Source organism: Delphinapterus leucas, chromosome 10 (assembly GCF_059928025.1).
Source record: "Delphinapterus leucas isolate spDelLeu-1000000601 "Yukka" chromosome 10, BTC_Dleu_Yukka2, whole genome shotgun sequence".
In the NCBI taxonomy this organism is placed as follows: Eukaryota; Metazoa; Chordata; class Mammalia; order Artiodactyla; family Monodontidae; genus Delphinapterus; species Delphinapterus leucas.
The window spans coordinates 7,626,514-7,652,038 of NC_143138.1; the positions used below are offsets into that span (position 1 = coordinate 7,626,514).

Consider the following 25,525-nt stretch of genomic DNA (forward strand, 5'->3'; position numbering starts at 1 on the left):
CTTCTATTTTAAATATTATTTCAGCTGCGGGGCATTGCAGTCCTGATGGTAGTTCCATCAAGAACTCAAATTATATTAATATTCGATTTGGGGGAGGAATGGATTGGATTGTGATTTTTAAAGGGTGTTGGAAAATAGAAGGGGTAATGATGACTGCCAAACTGGAAGGAACATTGTGTTTCCATAAAAATTGGGCGTGGTAATTAGCACAGCCTAGCAAGCACCCTCATAATTCAACTGTGTATCCTAACTTGAGTCAATCCAAAGAGAATCACTATTGTTAGTATATAAGTACCTGACCTGTCAAGTAATCACCATGTGTTTTAGAAAATACACGTTGGTCACAACAGAGAAAGCCAAAATCCGTATAGCCATAAAAGTCATTTTTAATAACACCCCCTCCAATCGCCCCACCCCTTAAAAATATGCATAGTTTCTTTAAATGTTTTGTTTAAAGAAAAAGAAAATGACAATATCATGATCCTCCGCATGTCCTACTACAGAATAAAAACAACTAATTCTGTGCATTTGGAAACCATTGTTTATTGTGACCTTGCAATGTTCTAACACACTATTTCCCTTCTATCCTTCTCAGGATGCAAGGATTATACTGGGTTCGGGTTTTCCAACAAAACAAGCATCTGTAAATCCAGATACGAATGAATGGTATTTAATACGATTGTTTTCGTTTTAAAATGAGTATTTATGTGTCATTGGAGAAAGAGAAGCAAATGTATGGCTGTTTATGAATGCTATTGTGCCCGAGGTTAGGATCCTCACACAATCTGAGATGCAGCCAAGAAAAACAGCCTTGATAGACAATGCTTCACTTCCCCTGCTACGGTGCTGTGTGCATTTCATTTCTGTCAAGAGTATGTACAGTTACGGTTCATTCGCCTCATTATTTTGTTACATCTACGTTACAGTTAACCAGTCTCTCTAGGAAATAATAAATAACCGCTTTAAAAAACAATTGCCGCATCGCGTTCTGAGAGTACACTTTCCATCTGAAATTTTTTTTTTTAAACCCACCATTGTTATGAATTCTCTGGCTTCGGAAAATAGAATTTAGAGTCCACCAACTCTCGTTCGTCTGTCGAGATTGATTTTACACCGCCTTCCATAAGGAGATTAGAAAGCAAAAGTCTGCAAAATGGACACTGTCTAATGCTTTGCTTCTTTAGTCCTTCAGAATGTCAAACCGGAAGAACAAATGTTGAATCTCCTCCGGTATGTATGCCTAGATACTTTCCCTATGACCTTTCCTGTGAACCTTCCAGTTAACAACCTCCACTTTCTTCTTTTAAACCATTAAAAATCCTCCTCACTCCCAAAGCAAAGACTTTCCAAATCAGTTTACAAAAGCTCTGAATTCGCCATTTTTATGTACAGGAAGTCCTTCCTTCTGTGAGGGCTAAGCGCTAGGACGGGCCTGCGGGGGGCGGGATCCGCAGCCCTCCCCCTCCCTCCCCGCCCCACCTCAGAGAAGCTTTTGTATTTCTAAAAGGTCCTAGGAGGAGCCCTGTGGTGAGGGAAAGGGGTGGGTGCGCATTTAGGGGGCAGGCAGAAAAGATTCTGGGAACCAACAGAGCTTCCCAGTCCCCTCTGCTACCTCAAGAGCTACTACGAACAGCACAGTAATGAATTCATCTCTAAATGAAATATTAAAATACGTGGGAGACGATGTGTCCTCTCTGTCCCTGCTCCGTGTACATTTCTGCCACTCTTCCCAGAAAACTAGAGCTAGTTTTCACTCATTTGCATGGCTTAGCCACTGAGAAGCCAGAGCAAGTAAGTGAATTTTGCAGTGGGTATTTCCTTTGTGTTAATGAACTAACAGTTTAAATTTCAGTTATCCTCCGAGACAGATTCCAAAGTAGCTATGGAGGGCGAGCGAGAGGTTCTTCTGTCTGCTCTCCATCTTCCTTGTCATCCTTAATGTTTGGCTCTGAAGGTTTTATATTTTGGTTTTCAAAACACAAATGAAAACCTAAAGGATCAACATAAATAAAACTTTATTTTTTATAATAAAATTAATGTTTCTAGTAAGGAAAAGATAGTATGTCATTCCTTTAGCAGTACAAACAATCTTTTATCCAAAAGAATACATTGGGTTTTATTGTGTCATTTGTCTGAATACAGACTCAGTGGAATATCTAAATGATACCCTGCTCTGAACTCCAAGTTGAAAGTAAGTTTTTATTATACTTGAGGGAAACAATGGGTTCAGCTGCTTATTGCAAGGAGCAATTGCCAAGGGAGAGTTAAACTCAATTACTGTAACCATACTGAATAAAAAATACTGCCAAGAACAAAAATACGCCTGGGTAAAGACAGCCACTGAATAAAAAAAATCGACATAAAGCGTATCAAATATTTATTTATCTGGGCAACAAAGGACTATGATACATTGACAGGCATGGAAACTACTGCCAGCACAACTCAGTACAATACAGCTAGAACTGCTTCCAAAATGGCCAGTGAGAATACAGAATACCAGGTGGTCCCAAATGTTTGAAGTTCTTTGAATAAAAAGGGGGGGGGAATCCCTAACCCTCGGTTTAAAGACAATACTCATTTATTGCTCAAATGATGCTTTTAAGGGAGGACAGTGGAATAAAATAAACTTTTCTTTTTTCTCCCCACAATACATAGAACGGCTATCAAACCACTCAAGTTAAAAATCTTTCCAGGGTCCAATATCACTTTTTTCTTTCAGTTCAATGAAAAGCTAAATGTAATACTAATTATTTATAAAATTTTATTTTACTTTTTTTATTTGTTCAGCTGTTTCATTGTCATCTTTAACATGCTACAACAGGGCTAAATTCATGAATACCAGAGGGAAAAAAAAAAAATCCCCCAAACCTTGGATTCCTAAATAAGTACCATGAACCACATGAAGAACTAATAGGGAAGATTCAAAACCCACTAAACAAGAGGTAAACGAGATCACCAGATAAATTAAAAAAAAAAAAGGCTTAAAACAGACTCACCATATTTACAATTCCCATTAAATTACACATAAATAAATATATACAGAGACGTGAACACTGATTCCCTTATAGAACTGTGAATCGTGTTGCCAGAGAGAGTTCAAGTTGGTCGCTTTACCTTGAAGAGGGAAAACTTCTAGAACTGAAGACAAGACATGGAACTTCGAGTATCTGTGTTCAAGTTTATTCACAATACTGATAAAAATGTCATTAGCCTTTTTTGCCATTTTTTTCTTTTTTTTTTTTTTTTTAGTATGGCTACAATCTGAAGTATGTAAGAGAAGGTGGTGATTCCGTCCCATGAAGCTCATATATTTTTTTTTAATTTTTACGTTCTTTTTTCTAAAAAAAAAAGTTTTAAATTTTTTTCGTTGTCGTTGTTGATTTGTTAGTTTAAAAAAAAAAAAGGTTCACAAACTCGGACAGAACTTTTCTTTGCTGGCTTCACGGCCTGTTCTGTTCTCTTAGGCTCCACACGAGGGCAAAGGGGAGTTGGTGCTGATGGAGGAAGTCGGGGCCGGGGCCGGGGCCTGAGACTGCGGGATCGCCCCGCTCACAGTGGAGCGCTGTCCCCGGGACCCTGAGACTCCGGACCGAAGGCGGTGGCGGCAGCGGCGGCAGCAGCAGCAGCAGTAGCAGCAGTGGGGGGTTGCTGATCCCGGAGCTGTCACCTGCCGGTGGTGATCGGTGGGGGGGGGGGGCGGTGATGGAGATGGAGATGGCGATGATGGAGATGATGGAGATGATGGCGATGGAGACGGAGTGGGTGGGCGCGCCGGGGCCGGGGAGGCGGCGCGGGCAGGGGGTGGGGCAGGAAGAGCGCCTCACTTTCTGTGTTTCTCCTCTTTGTCACTGCTTTTGGCGCTGCTGTCCGTGTGGCTGTTCGGGTTGTTGCTGAGGTACATTTTGTCCATGGCCTTGAGAGCCTCGGTGAGATAGTTCTGCAGGGCCGTGACCGCGGCGCACACCGCCGGGCTTCCGAAGCCGTGGGAGATGAGGTTGAAGTGGGTCAAGCAGCTCTGGATGCCCGGCTCCAGGATGGGGTTGGGCCTCGAGTTCCCCAGGGGAGATCGGTCCTGAGCCAGCAGGTCGGTGAACTCCTTGCATATCTGTCTGCAGCACAAGTGGAGCGGAGAGAGAGAGAGAGAGATGAGGCTGGGCAGCCAGCAGCATCCGCAGCAAAGAGAAAACCTTGCTCCCTGCCGTTACCTCTGCCTGGATCACGCCGACACCTGACCTGACCCAGAGCCCCAGAGACAGACTGGGGGGGAGGGGCACATGTTGGGAGACCCAGCCACCTGTCAGAGTCCGCCTAAACATCTCCTGCTCTTTAAACACTTCCACACATGCCTCTCTCTTGTCTTTCTGTGTGTGTGTGTGTCTCTCTCTCACCTCTCAGCTGCACCAAACTTCTAACCCCCTCCTCTCTCGCTCACACCAAGCATCCTAGACGCAAGAAAACATTTCACACGTTAGGAGAGAGACAAAGGTGAGTCAGAGGGGCAAGGAGTCAGAAACGCAAGCATCTCTTCAACAGCCAATAGCATGCACCCATCAGCTGTCCTGCTCAAAATACTATGGAGCCCCCTCTTCCCTAATCTTCTAGAGACCTGGGCAGCAGTTTGGGGGGATGAACTCTCCACTCATTCACCTTCAGATCAGGGTGGATGTGCACAAGAAAGGCAAAACTTTTCTTGGGATTATTTTGCCTTTAAAAATAAAAGTCACCAGAAAAAAAAAATGTTCCTTGGGGATAAGTCAGAGTGGTTTGGGGAAGAAGAAACAGACATTTCAATCGCCCATTCCACCTCTTTTCCCATACACCAAAAAAACTTGTCTAGGGAAATTGTGAATATGGGTGTGTTTAGGAAGCTAAAAGAACAGGGAAAAGTTGAAATATGGGCGATGCAGCCTGCACAGGGGAAGCTCAGTCTCTGAATCTGGGAAGCAAGGACTAGGTGGGCCTCCCTGAGGCAGCAGCAGCCTTTGGGTGGGGGGCTGTGAAGGGAGGATGGAGAACAGGAAGCAGTGGCAGGCTACCTCCTCCAAGGCCAGCTGGTGTCCCCAGGCCAGAAACTGCCCTGCCTGAGGCCGCTGCCTCTGCTTCCATGCCCTCCTGTGACATCGACTTTGATAATTAAGGGCTTCCAAACAAGCCTTTTAATTTCCAGAAAACATATCAAAACAGTCATTTTCTTTTCACACACCACCTGCAGAAGCCTATTCAGCCCAGGCACCAATGGGAATATAACTTGGGCCATTTTGAAACCTATTTGACATCTCGCCTGTAGGCTAGAACTTGTGGGGTGTGTGTGTGTGTGTGTGTGTGTGTGTGTGTGTGTGTACACAGCACTTTTGAGGAGGATGGAAAGGAAGTCAAGAAATGGGAGAAGGGATTAGGGTTGAAACTAGGACAGCTTCTGGCTTGAACATTTTGCAGGCCACTGCTTAATCCTTGCCCTTGGAGAACATATTGATAAGAGACAAAAACTGATACAGGCAAGTGTGTCACTCCTTTAAGAACTTGGTTCTGAGAATTTGAAAAAGAATAGATACATGTATGTGTACAGCTGAATCACTTTGCTGTACACCTGAAACTAGCACAACACTGTTAACCAGCTATACTCCAATATAAAATACAAGGTTAAAAAAAAAAAAAGAACCTGATTCTGGTCTTTCTGACCAGAAATAGTCGCAAATCCACATTCAGCTTCCATCAAATCCCTACTATACCCCACCCCCATACACGTTAATTCTTTTTAAAAAAATGAGAACGTGGGGTGAAAGAGAGGGGAAAGTGGGAAATACGCACTCACAATCTTCCTTGTATTGCCCCTTTAAAATCAATTATGGTTTATTAGATTGTGTTGTAACTTCAATATTTACAACAGAGCTGATTAACACAAAAGGAAAAGAGGCCAAAAATGAGAGCAAAAACGATTTTGATTTTTGTTTCTCTTGACAGTGAGACACAGAGACCCCGAAGAGGTAATGTCTTACTTTGTAGCCAGGAGCATGTTTTTTCTTGTCACTTGCTCATTGGGATCGGAATGTTGTCGGTTGAGAAATTCAGCTACTGCTTTGGCAGGAAATTCAGTTTCGCACACATACCCAAAGTCCCTGGCGAGGTGGACGGCCTCTCCTGGCAAGAGGTGAGAGGAGGGGAGCGAGGGCAAGAGAATGAAAAAAGTTGGGATCAAAACTGCCTCCCAACTCCCTTATTTTCTTAACCCAGATGTTGTAGGAAACACACACTACTTGTTTTCCCATTTCAGGCATTTTCTTTCCTTCTCCGTAGGATCTGGTGGCTGCACTTCCCAGGGAAAATGGCCACTTAGCCTAGAAGGCCCAGGCGATTGGAAAATGTAAAATCCCATCAACTCCCCTCCAGCCTCATCCCCAACCCCGATGACATTCCCCCACCTTCTCTTTCAAAATGTTTCTTGTATTCCAGCCTCACACCTATCAACACATTCATAAATGATATTCATAATTACTCCTTGAGCTTTTCTGCACGGGAACGACTAAGGGTTTACATTTTAACTTTATCGCATATAATTATCTGTTCATCCAAACCGATTAACCAAGAGGATTTGAGGGTCACTCCACTGAGTCTGCCTGTGTTGTTGATTTTCGAATCTTTGGTTTTAATTTCCTGAACCAGTTGGTTTTTACTGCAGGGCTTCCTGCCATTAGCTCCAGCTCCGGAAGAACGCATGCGCCAATTAGAGCATCAAAGCCCTCTCCGCTGAGCTTGTTTCCATAAAATGGAGCGGATCACAAACAATAACAGTTCTCCAGAAACTGCTTCCCTGCTACAGGACTCAACCCCAAAACCATGCACACTCTCACACTACACCCAAAGCCGCTACTACCATTTTCTCTGCGTATAATTGTTTTGGGGTCTGAACGGTGGGTTCCCAATGTACTGGTATTATTTTTAATATAATGCTACTGTAGCTGAGTTTCTGGCACTGAACAATTGCTTATGACTTAACAGTCACATTAGTATCATTTTGGGCACCATTAACGAATGGTTCATAGGGTTTCTCCTCAATTTTATGTTTTTAAATATTTTTAAAATTATTTACAAAGCTAGAACTTGAATTCAATTATACTATGTCTCCTCAAATACAAGATATAAATAAGATTAAGTGCCTTCTTTAAATATAAATGGTAGTTTTGAAATCTGCACCATAACTTAAGTGCCTCTCTTTTTCCTGTTGGCATAAGACGTTTCCAACGGAACACAAAGGAAAATGCAAAAGAACGATACATTCATTCCAACACACCCAAACTTAAGCCAATTTAGTATCGGACAAACTTAACAGGGATCTAGAGGAAGTAGGGATGTGACTGCTGTGACTGGATTCTGATGTATCTAGAACAGCGAGTGAGGACAGGGTGAGCCTTTGTTTTGAGGGGTTTAGAAGCGAGTGTGTGTGTGTGTGTGTGTGTGTGTGTGTGTAAAAAGCTGACATGAGACACTTTCTGCAATGCTTATATTTCTTTTTTCTTTTCCTATCCAAATAACTCAAAGTCTAAAATTGCTCACTTTTCTTCCTCTCCAGTAGAGAAGCACAATTAAATGAGAGATAAGGGAGCATATGTTTGGAAAACAAAAACCTAAAAGGGCATATAACCCTGAGCTTTCAGGATGGTCTTAAATCAGGATGCAGGTCAAAGATTCCCAAATTAATTCAGGAAGTAATGGTCACGCATTTCTCAAACGCAGATGTCAGAATAGCTTAAGTGATTTACTGCTGAGCTCTATAAAGGAGACTGGAACTTGAGGAATATGCAGTTCTTAAGTTTTCACATTGTTTAGGTCAGAATTGGGCTAGAGAGGTGTAATTTTGTGGCAGAGGGGAAGAGGAAAGGAGGACAGGAATAAATGCAAATAGTTTTTTGACACGAATTCCGTTCACTTCTGGTTATGTTTTCTGGAAAAATGAAACTGCCCAACTGACAAAATACAGCCAAACATCTGCCCACTGAATATTAGCCATTTTCTCAGAAGAAACTTCCCTTCTCTTTAGCAAGGGAACTCACTTACCCTCCACTAGTGACGTAAGCAGGGTGACATTGGCAGCTTTACGCCTCCCTGCTGGCAGATTTAATCCTATCTTGTCCAGTTTTTCTCTTAAAGATCTTCCTCCATTTTTAGACTTCGCCCTGTTTCACAAATACATGTGAGAAAGGGATTCAGAAAACATTTGGTTGCTCTGTATCACACTGTAGTCATTTTGACAACTTCCTAAAATGTACTTTTAAAAATTAAGGATCCTGGCCCCGAGATATGTAAGGAAGGGAAACCTAGGAAGGAGTGGTACAGAAAGAACATAGGCGATAAATGCTTGTTAAACTCTAAAGCACCCCCTGTGTTCAGTTATTACTGCAGCTATTGTGGCAGGTTGGAAGGTTCTGATTTCCCAACTCTCTGAAGAGGAACCACAAACAAATAAACACAGCTCTCATCTCTAGGGTGTGAAGTATTTTTGAGTTCAACTGATGACTGTATATTTTCCCTGTTGTTACAATCAGACAAATCCCAATGGGGTCTTTAAATTGTCTTTGCAAGATCTGCTGTTAGGTTATTCAGAGTAACCAAAGTTATCATCACTCTTACGTTTCTTTCTCTGGCTTTAGCCCCAGTGGGAAATTCATTTCACCAACTGTTTACATGCCATGTCACCAGCCTAACTAGAAAATTCAAAAGTTGATATCAGCCTTTAAAAATGTCCCTGGTTTCAGAGACGATGGAGGTGGTTCTAAATAGATGTCTAAATAGACTCCCATAATCAGAAAGTGGTTAAGATAAATTGTTTAAATAAAACAGCAAATTAATTAATTTCAGATTTTATTCCCTACTCAAGTGCTCTTTAATTGTGTGGATTAGATTATACTCCCCTAGGTAAACAGTCTCCAATATTGGGGAGGAGGGAAGGGGGAGAAAAAGGCAGAGGGCGGATTCAGATCTGTGTCAATGAAAGATTACAAAGGGACAGCAAATGACCGTGAAGGAGGAAGGAAAGAGTGGAATAGCTGATGTTAAACTCTGTAGCCTTTGTATGGGATATACCCATCACAGCAGAACTCTGGGTCTATAAACAGATATATGAATAAATGTCAAAAGAATGAAGTTTTGGTCCACTTTCTCATTAAAAATTGAAAAGGAGAAAAAGTAGAAAATATTATCTGGGAAAGTTCAACGCAAGACCCACCACACACAAAACTGGGTGTAACCCTAGGAGCAAAAAGCCCAGAGGAGGGACAAACCTGCCCTGAGGGAAGGTGCTTCACCTCGCCGACCCTTATAAAATCTCATCTACGAAATGAATCATTCCGACCTCGCGCGGGTGAGACAAGAATCCCTGGCCACATATGCAACATGCAATCGTCGGTAGCGACCACACATAATGCACGTAAACGTGCCTCGCACGCTGCCTGGCACACATGGGGACGCGGAACATCGGAACCATTAGTGCGAGCACCTCGCGCGGGAGGGTCTGTTTCTGGTGACCCGGGGGCGTGGCACTAGAGAAAACCATTGTCTTCTACTTAAACCCTATTCAAGAGACGGCGGGCTGCTATCGGAGACCCTATATGGAGGTAAGGCAAAGTGAGGCGCCTGAGCGGAAGTTTTCCTAGGCTTGCAAGGTGTGAACGAGTAGGGAAAAGGCGGGCGCGCGGCGCCCCGCGGCTGCAGCGGCCGGGACTGAGCCCGCGGCGGGGCGAACTGCGCGTGCGCGCGGGGAGGGGGTGGGAGGAGGCAGAGGTCCCACTGAGCGCGCTGCGCCGGCCGACCCGGGCGCGCCCCCGGAACGACGGAGCGCGCGAGAACGCGGCGGAGTGCGCAGGCGCCCGCCGCCTCACCCCGCCCCCAGCACCCACCCACTGGGTTCTACGCTCTTCTCCCCGCCCCTTTCTTTTCCCGCGAAGGGAGGGCCCTGGCGCGAGGCCCGTCCGCGTCGCCGGCCCGGCGCAGGCGCAATGCTTGGCGGGCAGGGCCTCGCTCGGGCCTCACCTCCGCAGCACTCCTCCCAGCAGCGAAGCGTTGAGACACTCCGGCGGTGAGAGGCGCCGCTGTACTTCCGCCACCGTGACCTTGTACTTCGAGGTGGAGCTGAGGAGTGAGAGACGACCCGGAACTGAACAAAAGACTTCGTTGGGGTTCACGACGCCGCCGAAGAGGTTGTCCTTGTTGATGGGGATGGCGGAGACGGCGTTGCTGTTGGACTTGGACAGGGACACGGGGCCTGCGGAGACAGACGGGGAGGCCGCGTGTGGGCGCCGAGGATCCCTCCCGAGCCCTGCCCGACCCCGGCCCTCGTCCCGGCCCGGGCCGGCTCCCAGGCTTGCGCCGCAACCGCCGCTTTTCTTCCAGCCCTGACAATTCCGTGGCTCCTTCCCCATCTCCTGCCCTAGTCCCTGCTCCATCCCGGTACTGGGGATGGAGCCTGTGCCACTCGGCGCGTCTCCCCGGCGGCCGGGGGGGCGGCCCAGCCCCGCCAGCCAGCCCTGTGCTTCTCCCTGGACCCTTGCCATTTAACCGCTGGGGCGCTGTCTAGAGATGGTGGTGAACTCGTGACCCTCCCGGCTCTCAGCATCCGAGGGAAGTGGCCCCCAGACGGGGTGCTGGAGCACGGGCTTGGGGTGCAGCGGAGGGGGTGACGTTTGTAAACCGAGAGCAAGCTATGTAGGCTCGGGAGTTTTCGTGGGGCGAGGGGCTTAGCGTTGGGGAGAAACTGCTTCACAGACCTATAATTAAAATCAGCCGAGAGTTTAGATGGCTAAAGCGGCCTGTAAATGAGCACTTCATTCAAGGCACCAAGCCGGGAAGTGGTGGATGCTGTTGTCACACCCCGTCCTTTTGATAAATAGGCCCTTTCCTATGTTTATCTGTGAAAAAGACTCGAGTTTTGGAAATCCATTCCAAGCCCCGTTTTGAACTGGGAGAAAGAAGGATAAACAGGCCTACCATGGAAAACTAGCAATGTGTTCTTTTGATGAGCAAAGAGTTAATAGTCTTAGGCTTAAGCGTCTTCTTTGGGAAGGGGGGAAGGGGAGGATATGTTCTTGTTAGTTAAAATCATAAGCTCTTCATCACTGGATCCACCATACTTAGAAAAAAATTCGAGGCCAGCAGAAAGTGTACTAACATGTTACATTTCTAACACCAAAATAATTCCGATGCATTCATAACCATTTAAGTACAGTATGCATTTGTATCTTAAAATCCCACATGGAGACATAATAATACATGTATGCATAATAATACATGTATACAGTACTCCTCCCTCTCGAATGGGGATATTTTAGACGTATAGGGAGGTGGGGGGGGCTCTAGGTTTTGGATAGATCACTTGTGACATTAATAGCTCTGGGGAGGCTAATAGAGACAATAGGAGTTAAACGAACTCTTGAGAGATTACTAATAAAAGAGCCAATTATCATGTCGACTTGGAAAGAGCATCTCTTAAGATTTATCCCTTGCACATCTAATTTGACATGACAAAGACTTCACAGATGCAAAAATGAAACTTTAAACTCGCTAACAATATACTGATTGGGGTTAGAAATGGGAACAGTTTTATATAGCATCGTCCTCTGGTGGTGCCTAGAATCCTGAAATGTAACATTGCCACCATAACAAAAAAAAAAAAAAAAAGCTGCTGTGAATAGCATTTAATCCGGTAAACTTTATTTCTACTCACTAAACACAACACAAATTACAAATCCATCCAAATCACTTGACACTTTTAAAAAACAATTTCTGCTCCAAACATTTATGCTAATAAACCTGACATCTTCAAAAAGCTAATTTTAACCAAAAGCCAAATTTTGTTAACCTAATTCACAAAGTTTAAAAAACCCTTAACAGCTAATGAGAAATTAAATTTAAGAACATGAAAGACTTTTTCCCCCTCTGCTAAGGAGTGTTATGTCTTTTTATCATCTGCTCCTATATTAATATTAAATTACTTGCACTGCTTTTAGCATTATACACTTAACACTCATGGCCACTCACGCAATGGATTAACTGAACTGTTAGAACCGTTCCAAAATTGAAATGCCACTTCCAAATCTGTTCAACTATTACACATTTCATGTGTTTGTCCAGATATCATTAAACTAAATTAAATGTTCAAGTCATGAATCAGAACAAAGCTAGCCTGTTGCCATTACTAACATACTGAAAGCCGATCATTTAAGCATTGCTATTCTATGCCTATCTATTCGCTAATTCTGAGCCTTTAGGAAATCCTACTTGGAAAAAAATAAACACAGCTCTGCAAGTTCTTTTAAATAGCACTGTGCCTGTAAGGACATGCTTGGAATGCAGAAGGAAATGGCTTACCTTTCTTAATTACAGTTTGATCTGGGATGTTAATACCCGGGTCTTCTACATGCTGCAACAAAAGGATACACATGGATGTAAATGTATAATCAAAACAAAAGGAAATGAATATTTCGTGCAAGACAGGGGGAGGGGAAGGTGTAGACTCAAAATTCCCCCCTCCCATCTAGTGACATTTATATATAAACATCTCATCTTGGCTCATTGGAATTGGGGGTTTTGCAGCTCAAGAGGTTTCGCTGTACACCCACGGCCAATTTCTCGTTCCCCAGCAAATAATCCACATTTGAAGGAGCTGGGGGTGGGGAATAAAACTTTCTTTGGAAATTAAACCGAGTTTTGATCTTTCTCACAGTCAGTTCAACCTTTAAAAATACACCTAGCTTTAGTTTGGCGCCTCAGCGGCTTCGGACTTGAGCAATTCCAGCGTGCAGGCAGCAAAAGCCAGAGAAACAATAGAAATGACAGTCGGGAGTAACAGGGGAGTATTGGAAACGTTTTAGGTGATGTGATAAAGAGCAAACGTATATACACACCTTCACTTATGGATAAATGAAAAAAATTTAAAAAGGACTACTGTCTAAATTGGATATCAGATAGGGATATGAAAATGATAAAAAGAAACAAACAAACAAAAATCCTTTGAGGTTTTCCTGTGTCCAGTAGCAGATTTGAATTTGTTAGTGTGGGTTTCTTTTTTCCTTTTTTTTTTTTACAGATGGATGGGTATACGTGTGTGCTAGAGTCAAAACGTGATTAGAAAGTAAAATGAAATCGTGTTTTCTAATGCAGAAACTGACAGGCAATATAATGTCTGCCTGTGTTTACAAATTAGCACCAGGGCTGCTGAGATAGAAGATTTCACAATCGTTACCAAACACAGGCATTACCATTAAAAAAACTATTACTTCCTTCTCTAGTCTTTGTCCAACAATAATACTGATTCGAACATTTTCCATTCTGTCTTGGATTTATGCTCCTGTTAATTGTGCCTGATCGCAATGATTCCGGGTGGATGGTACTAAGTTGCTTTATTACAGGTTTTATTATACTCAATGCTCTCATTTGTAACTTGCCTAAAGTGCTTCTGGATTTAAGTATAATTAAATTGAGAAATGTTCAGAAATGACTACTGCTGCAGTTCTTGTGTTTTAACTATATGGGGAAATATGATCCCTTTATGCATGCACCCTAAACCCATAAAGTAAATGTAATGTGGCATAATACTTTTATTTGTGTTATTTCTAGACCTTGTCCATACAGGGAAGACTGTTAAGTTTAAAACCCCACTAAGATATTAATGATTAAATAATTTTCACCATCGATTTGATTTTCTTAAATATTTGGCAGTCGTTCTTATTAAAGGTTAACTGTTGCAGCAATGGGAAAATTGAAAACAACCCTTTTCCTGACCCAAATTCCTTTGAAAGAACTTTTTTTCTTAAAAGGTGGGGGAGGGAAAGGGGAAGAGCAGCAACTGGGTTTCCTTGTTTTTATTTGATCTTTTGATTAATTTCTCCTATAGGCCAATCTCACTACGAAGAGTGACTATACCGGTGTCAAGAATTCACACCAGCCACTTTGGAATTTTTGCAAAGTAGAGCAATTCTAATTCACAGTAGTTCCAAAAGCTCGCAACGTTATTTTGCAATTCAGATATTTCCAAGGAGCAGACTAGGATAAGGATTCAGAGAATCTTTGGGAAGGGGAACTAAAATGATCACAACTTCCAGGTTTGTTTTTTAATGGCCCTTTTCTCAGCTATTGCTCCTCTCATTTCACTTTCCAAGAAATGCACTGTTTAGTATCAGTTTCTAAAAACATGTATGAAAACACACACACACACACACACACACACACACACAATGCTTACTAAACCCCACATTGGATCAACTGCCTACTTTCCTGCTTTCCATGTTACGCTGCTAAACATAACCAACAAATTTCAGTGATTAACTAGGCCAAATGAGAGATGTAATAAATTTTCTATTTTCCTATGTAACTTAAATAATGTTTTAAATTCACCAGGCAAGCAGGTAAGTTCATCTGACCATTTTCTTTCCAATCTAATGCAGTAATCATTAAACTGTCAACGGACATATTGCTGTAATATTTGATGCAGTAATTTGAAATAGCATTTTAGCAAAAATCACATCCAGATACATTTCCTCTCCAAAGAAAAGCAGCATTAACAGAGCCTTTACAGCTTTAATAAAATTATTGGCTTGCTCTAATTCCATTTCAGGAAGGTTGTGAGCAAACCATAAATATGTAGAATTGAAGCAAGAGATGCTGGTTTAAATTTAATTTCATAAAGTATTTTCAAATTATCAGTAGCCTGGTTTGCATTGTAAACAGTAAATGCGCTAATACCATGCTTATTTAGAAATCATTTCAAACTGCATTTATTGATAACTGAATTAGAACTCAAAGAATGCATTGCCCAATAGTCTGAAAACATTCATTTAATATGGGGGTGTAGCGGGTTCTGAGAGGCGTTGGGAACCCAGTTAATGATGTATGAGGTCAGCACTTAGCACCCCTAGGAAGAGAAAAAGGCTGCATTTAATGTCCTCCTCCTCGGACTTGCTACTTACTATTCTTTAATCAGGGTAGGGTATACACATAACTTTCAGATATCACTAGCACTCATAAAATCCGGTAAAAATAATTTTCCTAGTGTGTCTTTCACACTTTCTTTTAAATGGCCAGGGCATTTCAATGAGCCCTTTTGGTTGACTCTAACATGTTTTTCAGGACAGGGAGAAATCCCCACGACAGACACAGTGGTGGAATTAGATCCTCTCCCCGTCGAAACAGTTTACTGTCGTCGAGAGGGGAAGGTACCGTCAACGGTGACATTCGTCTAATTTCTCAATGGTAATATGCAGGCATTGTTTGAAGGAGCTCCAGAAGCCATTGTTCTAGGGGCAGGACCCTCAAGTACAATTCTTTTCCATTTTTTTAAGGCGGCTGTCTCGGTGGGTCCTTAAAGTGTCCACCCGAAAAACCAAAAGGAGATTTCGAGAAAGTAAACGCCAGGCAGGAAAGCCAGGGCCCCCCGGGCTGCACGTTCCGGGCGTTTTCTCGCGGGTGGGTGAGGAGGGTCTGCGTTTTCTCTCCCGCCGCCCGCGGGGCCTCTTACCGGAACGTCCTCGATGGCGTGAGGTAAGGAGTGGATCGGGAGGTCTCCGAGTCCTGAGCCAAGCCCATGGGGGCCGTGCAGGAGGTCCTCGTGCCGCCGGTAGTCCCTGCGGGGATCCAGGCCCGACAGCTGGTGGGGCAGCCCCCGGTGCGCGTGCAGGAGCCCAGACTCCTGGCTCTGCCTCTGGCCGGGCCAGCCCGGGTGCTGCGGCTGCGGCTGGGCGTGCAGTGGGTTCAGGCTGTAGGGGTCGTTGACGTGGGAGTAAGGGTCTTGCGACTGGGGGTAGATAGGCTGGTAGGGCGGGGGGAAGTAGGGGGGCTGGAAGTCGGCATTGGGGGTGTGGGACAGCGGCGGGGCGCTCGTGTAGGGAGATTGACCTACAGTGCCCAGCTGGGGCAACCGTGCCGTCCCGTTGCTGGTGCCGTCGTGACGGTCCTGGAAGAGAGCGAGGGCAAGGGCAGAGAACAAGAAATCAGGCGTCGAGTTACAGCTGCCACACTGAGTGCACGGCTCAGGGCTGCGTGGGAAACGGCCCGTCCCCGTCCGCAGGCCGCCGCGAGAAAGGAGCCCTAGGCGGTTCTTTTCAGAAAATACTCCGGGAGTGAAAAGGGCCCTTCCCCAAACGCAGGGAATTCGACTGTGCCAGTGAGGGGGCATAAGAGACCCTCCTTAGGCGTTTCTTTCAAAGGGGGGAAAAGGCGAAAAAGGGCCTCCCGGAACACAGCCCGTTAAGCTGCGGAGTGGAACCTCCCTTACGCAAAATTAAAATTCCTACTAAATATTAAACAGCAGAAGCGGCCTTTTCTCTGTCCCTGCATTTGAACCTGCCTGCCACTGCGTTATTGTTTACCCTGTTCCATTTATGTGGAGGAAAACAGTCATACCCATTCAAAGGCTATTACCATTTCATGACTATTTAAATAGAGCATATTTCGTAGAGGGCTGTAAGGAAAGCCCACGTTTAAGTTACCAGCTTAAAGAAGGTCTTAGCTGCGGGATGGGGGTCTGTCTTATCCGCTTCCTCAGTTAGGAGCCTTTTTCTGGACAGGGTCGATTTGTGATAGAGACGGGGAGAGAGGGACGTCAAGCCAAGGTTTAAAATGGAAAGATCCAGCCTTGTCCTGGGTTTAAAAGAGAGAGGTGCACCCCGGGGCGGAGGCCCCCGCCCCTTCCACCCCAGCCCCAAAGGGCAGAAGAAACGCCTGACTTGGGTTCCTCTATTGCAATTCGCTTGCAAAACAAGTGAACAGAGTTGATTGCAGGCAATGCGAGCCCTCGGAGGTTCGGCCCCGGACCCCGAGGGGAAGAAGGGGCACACCGGGCAGCATTTTTCCTGTAGCCGGATTAAGCATCAAATGTTGAGAACATCTCGGGAACACGTGAAGAGGCGAGGAAATAAAGACAAACGTGGCAAGAAACACGCCTTGGGAAGTAGCGGCGAGGTAGGGCTGCGCGCCGGGAGAGGTCGAGCGGGGGATGGGGGGTACCGCATTCGGCTGAAGGATGGAAGAGAGGGAGAGATACGAGGAGCGAGGGCAATGCAAACAGAAAGGGGGTGCCCTGAAGGAAAGCCGGGCGAGGAGGACGGGCCGCTCCGCAGCCCCAGGTTCTCCAGAGTAAAATTCCTAAGGAAACAGGGATGGGGGTGGGGATGGGACTCACCATAGCTGAAAAACTGTGAACTAACATCTGCGAAGAGTCTGGGGTAACGAGTCAGGGTGGAAAACAACAAGCAAGCCCGGAGAGCCCGGCTGCCCCGCTGCCCGAGCGCGCCCCACACAAAAGGCGCCGAGAGCCCCGCGCCACCCGGGACTCCGGTCACGGCGCCGCCGCTCCCCCGAGCGCTGGAGCCCCGCTCTGGTCCATCCGAACTTGAACCACCGATTCGAGCGGCGCCTTCAGATGGTCGAACCCACGGTCTCTATCCTGCCGTGAGCGGGTAGGATTCAAAGTTCCTTAAAAAATGAAAAACCTCAAAAAGGCAAAATGCAAGAAGTGTGTGTGTGTGTGTCTGTGTGTGTGTCTGTGTGTGTGTCTGTGCGTGCGCGCGCGCGCGCGTGTTCCTTAATCCGTGTCTCCCCCTCTTTTCTTAGCGGCAGCTTCGCTTGAGCTTCTAATAACCGCGCTGGGCAGCGTTCCTGGAGCCTGCTAATAGCAGATATTCATGACTATTAATATTACACGAATACTTAATAAGGGAAGAATGCCTGGAAATCGAGCGTGAAGCGGAGAGGCAACTCGCGCCGGAGCCGGCTCTCAATGCAGTCCATTGACGGGAGCCTCAGTGTAGCAAATCGGAGGAGGGGAGAGGGAGCGCGAGAGACAAAAAGCGGGCGAGAGAGGGAGCGGGCGAGCGCGCGGGGGGCCGCGGCGCGGCGGCTGGCGAATCACAGGGAAGGGGCAACATTTTAAAAGGTTGCAGGGCAAGCAAAAGTGAAAGAGAAAGAGGGAGAGAGGGAGACCGAGGGCGAGCGCGCAGAAAGGGAGAATGTGTCTGCGTGCGTGTGTGAGAAAGAAAGTGTGGGCGCGAGAGAGGAGCACGGAGTGGGGAGAGGGGAGGGCGGGAAGGAGGGAGAGCCCTAGAGGAGGAAGGGAGGGGGGAGGGGAGGGGGAGGAGGCCGAGCCGGCGCGCACAGAGGGGGAGGCCGCGGGGGAGGGGGAGGGGAGAGGAAGCGAGCGAGGACAATCAGACCTAAAAGGCTGGGGCAGACCTCGGGATGCCGCGGGGGCCGCGCGTCGCGGCCGGGACCTGCCGGGGCTCGCGTCCGGGCGTTCGTCTGGCTCTCGGCGCCCGAGCTGCTTCCCGGGCGCCTCCGGCCGCGGGCTTCTCCGCTCCGCAGCCGGGCCTGGGGCTCGGGGTTCGGCCGGCCGCCCCCGCGCCGCTCTTCCATGGCCTGGCACCCCGCCCGGGCCCGGCCCTCGCCCGGGCCGCCGCTCGAGCTTCCCGCGGACTCCCGGGTCTGGACACTCCGCGGCGGCGGGGGCCCTGCCCTCGGCTCTCCAGGGCCGGGGCTCGCGGAGGGGGAGCCGGGACGCCGCCCGGGGCGCGCAGAGGCGCGAGGCGGCCCAGCCCGGGCGCCGCTGGCACCGGCTCCCGGCTCCCGGCGCAAACCCGTCTGACTGGCTGGGCCACTCCCGCCCGAGGCCCCCCGCCCCCCCGGATGACACGGCTCGCTCTCCCCCAGCCGCCGCTGCCACTCTGCCCGCCGGGGTGTCGGAACAAGCGGCACCTCGCCTCCTGCGTGTCCCTGCAGAGCCCGACATAATTAGACAGCCCCAAGCCGGCTCGGAAACCCGAAATCCCTGCTCCGGCGCTCGCCCACCGCAAAGTTGTTGAAACAGCCTTCGCTCTATTTATCCTCCTCTCCCTCCTCTCGCTTCTCATCTGTTTTTGTCTCACTCACACGCACATGCACACGCGGCCCCACAGGGTCCCTCTCTGGGGGGTGCAAGTGCATCGCCTCCCACCTGGGTCCCACGGGCAGCTCGCGCCGCGCGGAGCTTCGGACCCCGCCCGCCGGGGGTTTCGGCCTCCGAGAAGGTGATTGCCCGAGCCCCGGGCCACAGCCCGGATACGACAATCCACCCTGGGAGGCTTAGGGGCTCAGTGTCACCCTGACCAGGTCGGAAAGGGCCCCCCAGCCCTGAAAACAAAGCGACTGGCCCGACATGGAGTCTCTGCGCCCGCACCGCGCACGACACGAGTCCCCAGATAAGCACCCGTCCCCTTGGGAAGTCACCTCGTGCCCCGGGGGAGGGGGGGAGGGGAAAAAGGAGGACCCGGGAAACGGGAAAGATTTAAAATAGTCTACAGAAAGGAGAGGAGGAAGGGGACGGGTGACACATCGTTCACATAGTCCAGGCTCTGATTTCAAGTGAAGACCCCGCCGCTGCGCCCACACAGACAGCTTGACATTCCCAGCTCCACATGCCAAAAAGAAAGAAAGAGAAAAGAGGAAAGAAAAACTAGCAAAAGCCGGGACTGCCACTTATTATTTACTTAGGTAATCTCTCCGGTCGCGGCCCCCTCCCCTCCCCCTCCCGTGACTCATCGGCTCTTTTTAGCGGGGAGTTGCAAGGGGGTTGGGACAGCGGCCGCCAGGCCCTTTCCCAGCGCCTCCCGCCGGCCGGCCGGTAGTCCTGGGGCTTCCCCGGCTGCCCCAAGAAGGCGAGCTCCGGGAATCGTGGCTTTTAAAATGGGCTCCAGTGCGGCGCGCTCTACCGGCCGGGCGGGCTCCCCGCACCGGAGGCTGCGGCAGCCCCGGCAGGATTCCCACGGTCACGCAGCCGAGTGCCCGGCGGTTGTGTAGGGAGCCGGCGGCCAGCCGGCTCCGCCCGGTGCCGCCTCCCATCCCCACCCCAGGGCTGCGCCCACCAAGTAGCTCAGAGAGAGAAACTGCCTAGAACTTCCTGAATAACATAGTGTACCTGGAGGAGCCCCGCAGCACTTTGGGAGATGAGTGTTCCCAAACTGAGCCCGCTCACTGGGAGGTGCAGCCCAGCTGAGAGCGAATTGCGCGGGGGGGCCCCTTCTCCAAATAGAAAAGAGCCTTTCGAGAAAAGTCGGGTGGGGGGATGGTAGAAAGAAATGAAAGAATGAATACATAAAAGAAGGAATATTAAAGATCAGAGACAAAGTTAAAGAGGGGAAAGGGTTTTCTCGTTCCTTTCTTTTCCTGGTGACTTGGGCCCTCAGAATCTCGTTGGAGAGACACGCAGAGTGCACGGACGCGTGCCCAATTGCCAGCAATTGCTTCGAAAACCAGCTTGTCTCTCTTCGCTCTACTCTTAGGCACAGTCAAAACCGGTCAGGAGGAAAAGGGGGAAGTGGGACAGGGGATCCGAAGGAGGGAAATGAAAGAAGGGAACGTCCTCATCCTCCCTCTGCAGCCTCTCCCCTGCACTCTTTGGGCGAATCGGAGAGGCGGGCGCTGCGCTGGGGAAAGTTTGTCTCACCCGCACCTCGCAGCGGGCTTCGAGGAGGGGAGGAGACGCGGGAAGTACAGCTCCGCGCCTGCGGCCGCGAGGACAACTGAGCTAGCGCCGCGCTTACCTCGCAGTCCTCGTACTTGATATTATCCGTCAGTTTCCAAAGCATTTTCATGGATCGGCGTGAATGGATTTGCCCCCTCTCCGCCTCGCACCCAAGTGGAGCTACTCTCTGGGTAAGCGCAAAGTGCCGGCTGCGGGCGGCGAGCGCCGGAGGAGGAGGAGGGCGAGGAAGAGGGGAGGAGGGCGCAGAGGAGGCGGCGAGAAGGGAAAGAGCTCCCGTGTGCGCTCGGAGATCTCCCTCTAATGGTAGAAACTTTTCCCTTTTCCTGCTCTTTACCAACAGCCTAATCGCCTCATTAGCATATCAACAATAGTCCAATTGCTCGCCAGCACCACAATCTGCCGCCGGCCGCTCCGACCCAGGTATAAAGGCCTCTCCAAGCCGCAAACTTGCTCCTAGAGCGCGCTCCTGCCGGGGAGCCCACGAAATCTCCCTTGAGCCCCGCCGCGCGGCCCTGCCCCGGCGCCCCCGCCCCCATGCCACTCTTCTCTCTCCTCTCCGTCTCCTCCTCGCCGGAGACGCCCCGGCAAAAGCCCGGCACTGCGCAGGGTCCGAGCGACCGCGCCGGGGCCCAGCTTTCGGCACCTCTCCCTCATCCCTGCCTCCACCAGCGGCTCTGTCCTTTCGGCTCCGTCCAATCTTATTAGAAATTACTATCCCTTTCGCAATCAGATGTAACCATCAAACGAAGACCGGCGAAGTCACGTCAGGATTTTTGCCCAACAAAAGATCGCCTCCGCTCCCCGGCAGCTGACACCTCCGGCCGCGGCGCCCTGGGACTTTTACTGGCTTCGCGCTTCCCAGCCCACCCCACCCCCCCAGGTTGGAGATTTTGCCAGACGGCTTCAGTCGCTCGGCTGGGGTTTGGGATCCTTTAATTGCCGCGTGTAAAATAAAAAGTGTACCCTGAAGAGGTTACTTGACAGCTGCAGGGGTTAAATGATTTTCCTCTCATTTGTATGAAGCTAGGGCCGACTGATAATTCAGCGTGGTATTTGGGCTACGGGCTTCCTGGGTGCAGTGTGGACGGGAATACGGAACTCCTATAGAGACTCACAGTCGCTTCTGGAGTTGAGCCGAAATACCGACATGTGTGCGCCGTGTCATGCATGCATCAAAATAAATCGCAGGGAACCAACCCTTCGCCGTGCTAATCTGCTCCAGTTTTCCCAAGATTCCCCTTTTTAATTAAAGCAGGGAGAGTTCCTTCATGATTTGGTGCTGTTACTAACGCGGGCGCTTTCGCGGCTCAGTGCCCGGCTGGCGCGGAACCCGGAGGCCCGGGAGCCACCCCCGTCGTCCAGGTCCGCCAGTCTCGGCTCTCCCGGTCCACACGGGGGCCTGCTCGCCCCACCGGGGCTCTGTAATTTTTTCTTCTGTGAAACAGAGGTTTTCTTTTAAGGAGAGAGAGACCAAAAAAAAAAAAAAAGACGTGATGCGATCCTTGGAAATACAGAGTAATTAATTTATCTGGCCGAGCTTCCTCGTTTGTCCTAGGTCAAAACCTCCTTTCTCCCTCTCGAATGCGGCAAATCCCCCAACAACAGTAGGTCTCGCCTCAGAGTTGCTCTAGGAACGACCTCTGATGCCATCTGGGCCTGTTGCTTGCAAATCTCCCAGCCTCCCTGGTCTCACGGTGCGTCCTCGCCGTGAGGGTAGAGGCTGTCGCGAATGCGAGCGTTGCCTAACAGGTGGAAGGAAGGCGAGAGGAGGGGGACTCGCTCCCCCCCGCCCCCAGCCGCCGAAGGGCAACTCTCCCTCCAGACGACCGCAGCCAATTCCCCAAGCCCGGCAGAGTAGGCCAGAAGCCCCCCGCCCCGAAAGTTAGGGAGAAGACCAGAGCCGCAAGGGAGGTAGAGAGCCGGAGGGGCTCCCTCCGACGCCCTGGGCGCTCCCCTGCACGCCCGGTCCCCGCCTGCGCAAGGCGGCACAGGCCCTTGGCTGAACCCAGCTCCAGGCTCGGCGCCGCGCTCCGCCCGCAAAGATGGTCAACTTCCAGCGCGAGCGCCACGCACCCTGCGGGCTGGCCTGGGGCCGCCGCCCAACGTGGCGGCTGGAAGTCGGGGGATGGGCCGCCCGGGGGACCGACACCCTCCCAGCCGCGGCCGCAGCCCCAGAGCGCAATCTGTAGGCCAAAGCCTAGGCCCGGGAGCAGGGGATCTTACACCCCCAAAACGTCGCCACGGTGTGCTTCGGGGAAATCTAGGTTTCGCTTTCTTTCTATCTGTGGGCTGGGGAAGGCATTTCAGGGCCTTCATCCTCTCCACCTTCCCCCCTTGCTGACCCGAGCCCCGCAGATCTCCGGCTCCACACCCGCCGGGGCTGCTAAACTGTTGTTGTTTTCCCGCCGAGGGCGCCTTTGAGGTGCAGATTGGGGCCTGCGGGCTCCGCGCCGCCGCCCGCGTTAGGAGCGCTGAAGAAAGGCCCGAGAGAGCGCCCCGGTCGCCCCTGGAGCCAGCGGAGCCGCGGTAGTGTGTGAGCGTCATTACCACGACAAGTCGCTTCATTGCATGTCAATGCTCCGGCCTCGCCGGGACCCCAGGACAGCAGCGCCAGGCCTGGGGGCAGGAGTCGGGGGTCCAGGCCTGATAGGGGGGCGTGGAGAGGGCGTTGGGAGAAGAGTGAGTATCTGTGTGAGAGACAGAGACACCGAGAGAGACAGAGAGACAACGAGGGAAGGAGAAAGACTCCATTTTCACCAGCTGTTGCCACCCAGTGGGCCCAGGAGCCCAACAGGCAAAAGCCAGAGGAGCCGGCTTCTCCAGGCCCCAAATCTGCGTGCCCCACCCGAGATCCCGGCTTCCCACCGCTAGCCAAACTGTGAACCCACGGGAGCCAGAACCAGGCTTCACTCCTGTCCCCTTCAGGCTGGAATCTTGCTGCTTCCGAACCTCAGTCGAACCCACTGGAGGCCCAGACCCTGGCCGAGCCTGCGCTGCGGGCGTTTTCTCACGCTGAGGAATTCTGCAGCCAAGTTCGCCCGGCTTGAGGGGAAAACCAAAAGACCTCCATCAGGGAGTCCCAGTCCCCCAGTCTTCCCCTCCAGAGAAAAGAATGAAGAAGGGCCCTGAGATCCACCGGGGCAAGGGAGGGAAAGGTGTGGATGCCCCAGATATGAATTTGGTGTGGGATTTGCACCCTTAAACCACAAAGTCTAACTCTGGAGATGAAATTGCATTTATTTAGGTTTAATTGGGAGGAGAGGTCTAAAAGAGCTCATGGCTGATTAAAAGAATGAGTGCAATGAAAGAAAGAAATACTGCAAGATGACTTCCTTTCCCCAACTCCAGAGAATGTAGGGAAGACGGGACTTCTCTGAACTTTACTTCTGATGGCCGAAATCTGAAACAAGCCAAAGAACTCGCCCCGGAAAGAGCAGGGCCTCAAATTTTCTTTGAGAGGATCGGGGGTTTGGTTCAAATCGGCCCGCGGGCTTTTAGGCACATAGACTCTCGCCCTAACCAGGCCTCCGCTTGGCTAGGGCGAAAAGAAGGCCCCGCGGTTCCCATTATGAAATCGGCGACAGGGGAGAGGCTGCTATGCTCACCAACCTGGCCAGAGCCGCCCTGGTTCCCTTAGGGGAAACGTCTGGAACGTAAAAGGAGAGCGCTGGATGCAGGCTCCCTCGGCCGGGGTCGGACCCGGGGCTCAGGGGAGAGCAGTGTCTGGAGCCTAGCTGGCCTTGCGGTGCCCGCGGCCTAGCAGGGCCAAGTTCGGGAGGCGTTGGTTTCGACCAGTTCTAGGCCTTCTGCCTCATCACTCGCCACTTACCGCCCCCGTCTAGGCACCCCAACCCGTAGCCCAAGCGGTGAAAAGTGGCTTCGGGAAGAAGACGGAGCGAGAAGCTCAACTTTGCGCAAACTCTTTTGAGCATTCCCCAAAAGAACGTGCTCGCCGGCGCGACCCGTCCAGCCGGACCCCTTTCTATTCTCCACGCTCCCTTGTGGTCCCCCAAACGTGGAGACGCGGAGAGAGACAGGTGCACTGGAACCCCATCTCACGCGCCGCCCTGGGGTCTAGGGCGAGATCGGAGGCGTAGCGAGCAGGGAACCTTCCTGGCGGCGCACCGCACGCCCGCCTGCGCCCTGCCCCCGCCTGAATTAGTCATCTACCCCAGTTTCTACTGGCGGCGGGCGGGGGGTGGCGTCCGTAGCGCAAAGCACCGGTGACCCCCGGGGCCACCTGTGGAGCGTGCGCCGGACTCTCCCCAGCACCGGGCAGGCCGGTGGCGCGCGTGGCCCCCAGCGCCGCGGCCGCCGCCTGCGCCCGTTTTCCTGCCCTCTTTCTCTCCTGGGATCCTGGGCGCTGCCAGGCGCGCCTCACCTACGACGCTGCAGCCCTGGGCCGCGGCTCTTCCTCTCCGCCTCCCCCCGCCCGGCCCCCTCCCCCGCTCCACCCCCGCCCACCTCAGCCCCGGCCAAGGCAAACCCCCGTACCTGCCAGTCCCCCATTTTGGCAAGTATGGACATCGCGGCTCGGCGCTCCTGGCGACGGGTCCCCGCCGGGCATGGGCTGTAGGGCTCGGCCGGGCCCGCTCCCTGGAATCGCTTAGGCAAATCCTCCTTTTTTACCTGCTCACCAACATCTCACCTGGTCATAAAGAGCTGGGTTGCTACCTGCCGACGCATGCGCGTTAGCCCAGGAATTCACTCCGCCAGCCCTAGTCCCAGCGCCTCGCAGAGCTGACCTGGGAAGTGATGGATTTATAGCCGCGGCAATCTCGCCATCAGCTCCAGCTTTTCCCAGCAGCCCCAACCCGCTTTCCCGGTCAATCCCTGGCCGGAGAACCCAGGCAGACTGCCTGCTGGAGTGTGCTGGGAGCGACGCGAGTGTGACTTGGTGTGTTTTCGCACTCGAGCCATGGGGGCATCTACACGCTCTTCCCTTGGCTCTCTCCCCTTTCGGAACTTTGGGGCTGGGAGAATCTCCAGCCCTTGGGGGGGGGAGGGCAAGGCCCGGAGACTGGGTCA

The 25,525-nt window shown here is 50.5% G+C and overlaps 1 protein-coding gene across 12 annotated transcripts; it reads right to left on the reverse strand.

Moving 5' to 3' along the window:
• Positions 1 to 2,360: 2,360 nt before the first annotated feature.
• Positions 2,361 to 25,130, reverse strand: TFAP2A (transcription factor AP-2 alpha). 12 transcript variants are annotated; one of them, XM_030760298.2, is made up of 7 exons: positions 24,992 to 25,110; positions 15,503 to 15,937; positions 12,358 to 12,409; positions 10,024 to 10,255; positions 8,053 to 8,171; positions 5,997 to 6,138; positions 2,361 to 4,109 (listed from the first exon to the last, which is right to left on the reverse strand). In XM_030760298.2, the coding sequence occupies exons 1-7, from the start codon at positions 25,022 to 25,024 to the stop codon at positions 3,821 to 3,823; spliced, it is 1,302 nt and encodes a 433-aa protein (XP_030616158.1). In that variant the 5' UTR covers positions 25,025 to 25,110; the 3' UTR covers positions 2,361 to 3,820. The 12 variants fall into 12 exon arrangements, with proteins under 12 accessions (XP_030616158.1, XP_022442200.1, XP_089774415.1 ...); XM_022586492.3 differs by lacking the exon at positions 24,992 to 25,110 and adding an exon at positions 20,556 to 20,912; XM_089918289.1 differs by lacking the exon at positions 24,992 to 25,110 and adding an exon at positions 18,214 to 18,487.
• Positions 25,131 to 25,525: the final 395 nt, after the last annotated feature.

Excerpts from the sequence above, each read along its gene's own strand:
- TFAP2A (XM_089918286.1), bottom strand. The coding sequence starts at position 18,766 with ATGTCGGGCTCTGCAGGGACACGCAGGAGGCGAGGTGCCGCTTGTTCC. Across the intron at positions 10,256-15,502 it reads ACGCCATCGAGGACGTTCCG|GCCCCGTGTCCCTGTCCAAG; the intron begins GTAAGAGGCCCC and ends CTGTCTCCGCAG. Across the intron at positions 8,172-10,023 it reads CTGGGAGGAGTGCTGCGGAG|GGCGAAGTCTAAAAATGGAG; the intron begins GTGAGGCCCGAG and ends TTTGTGAAACAG.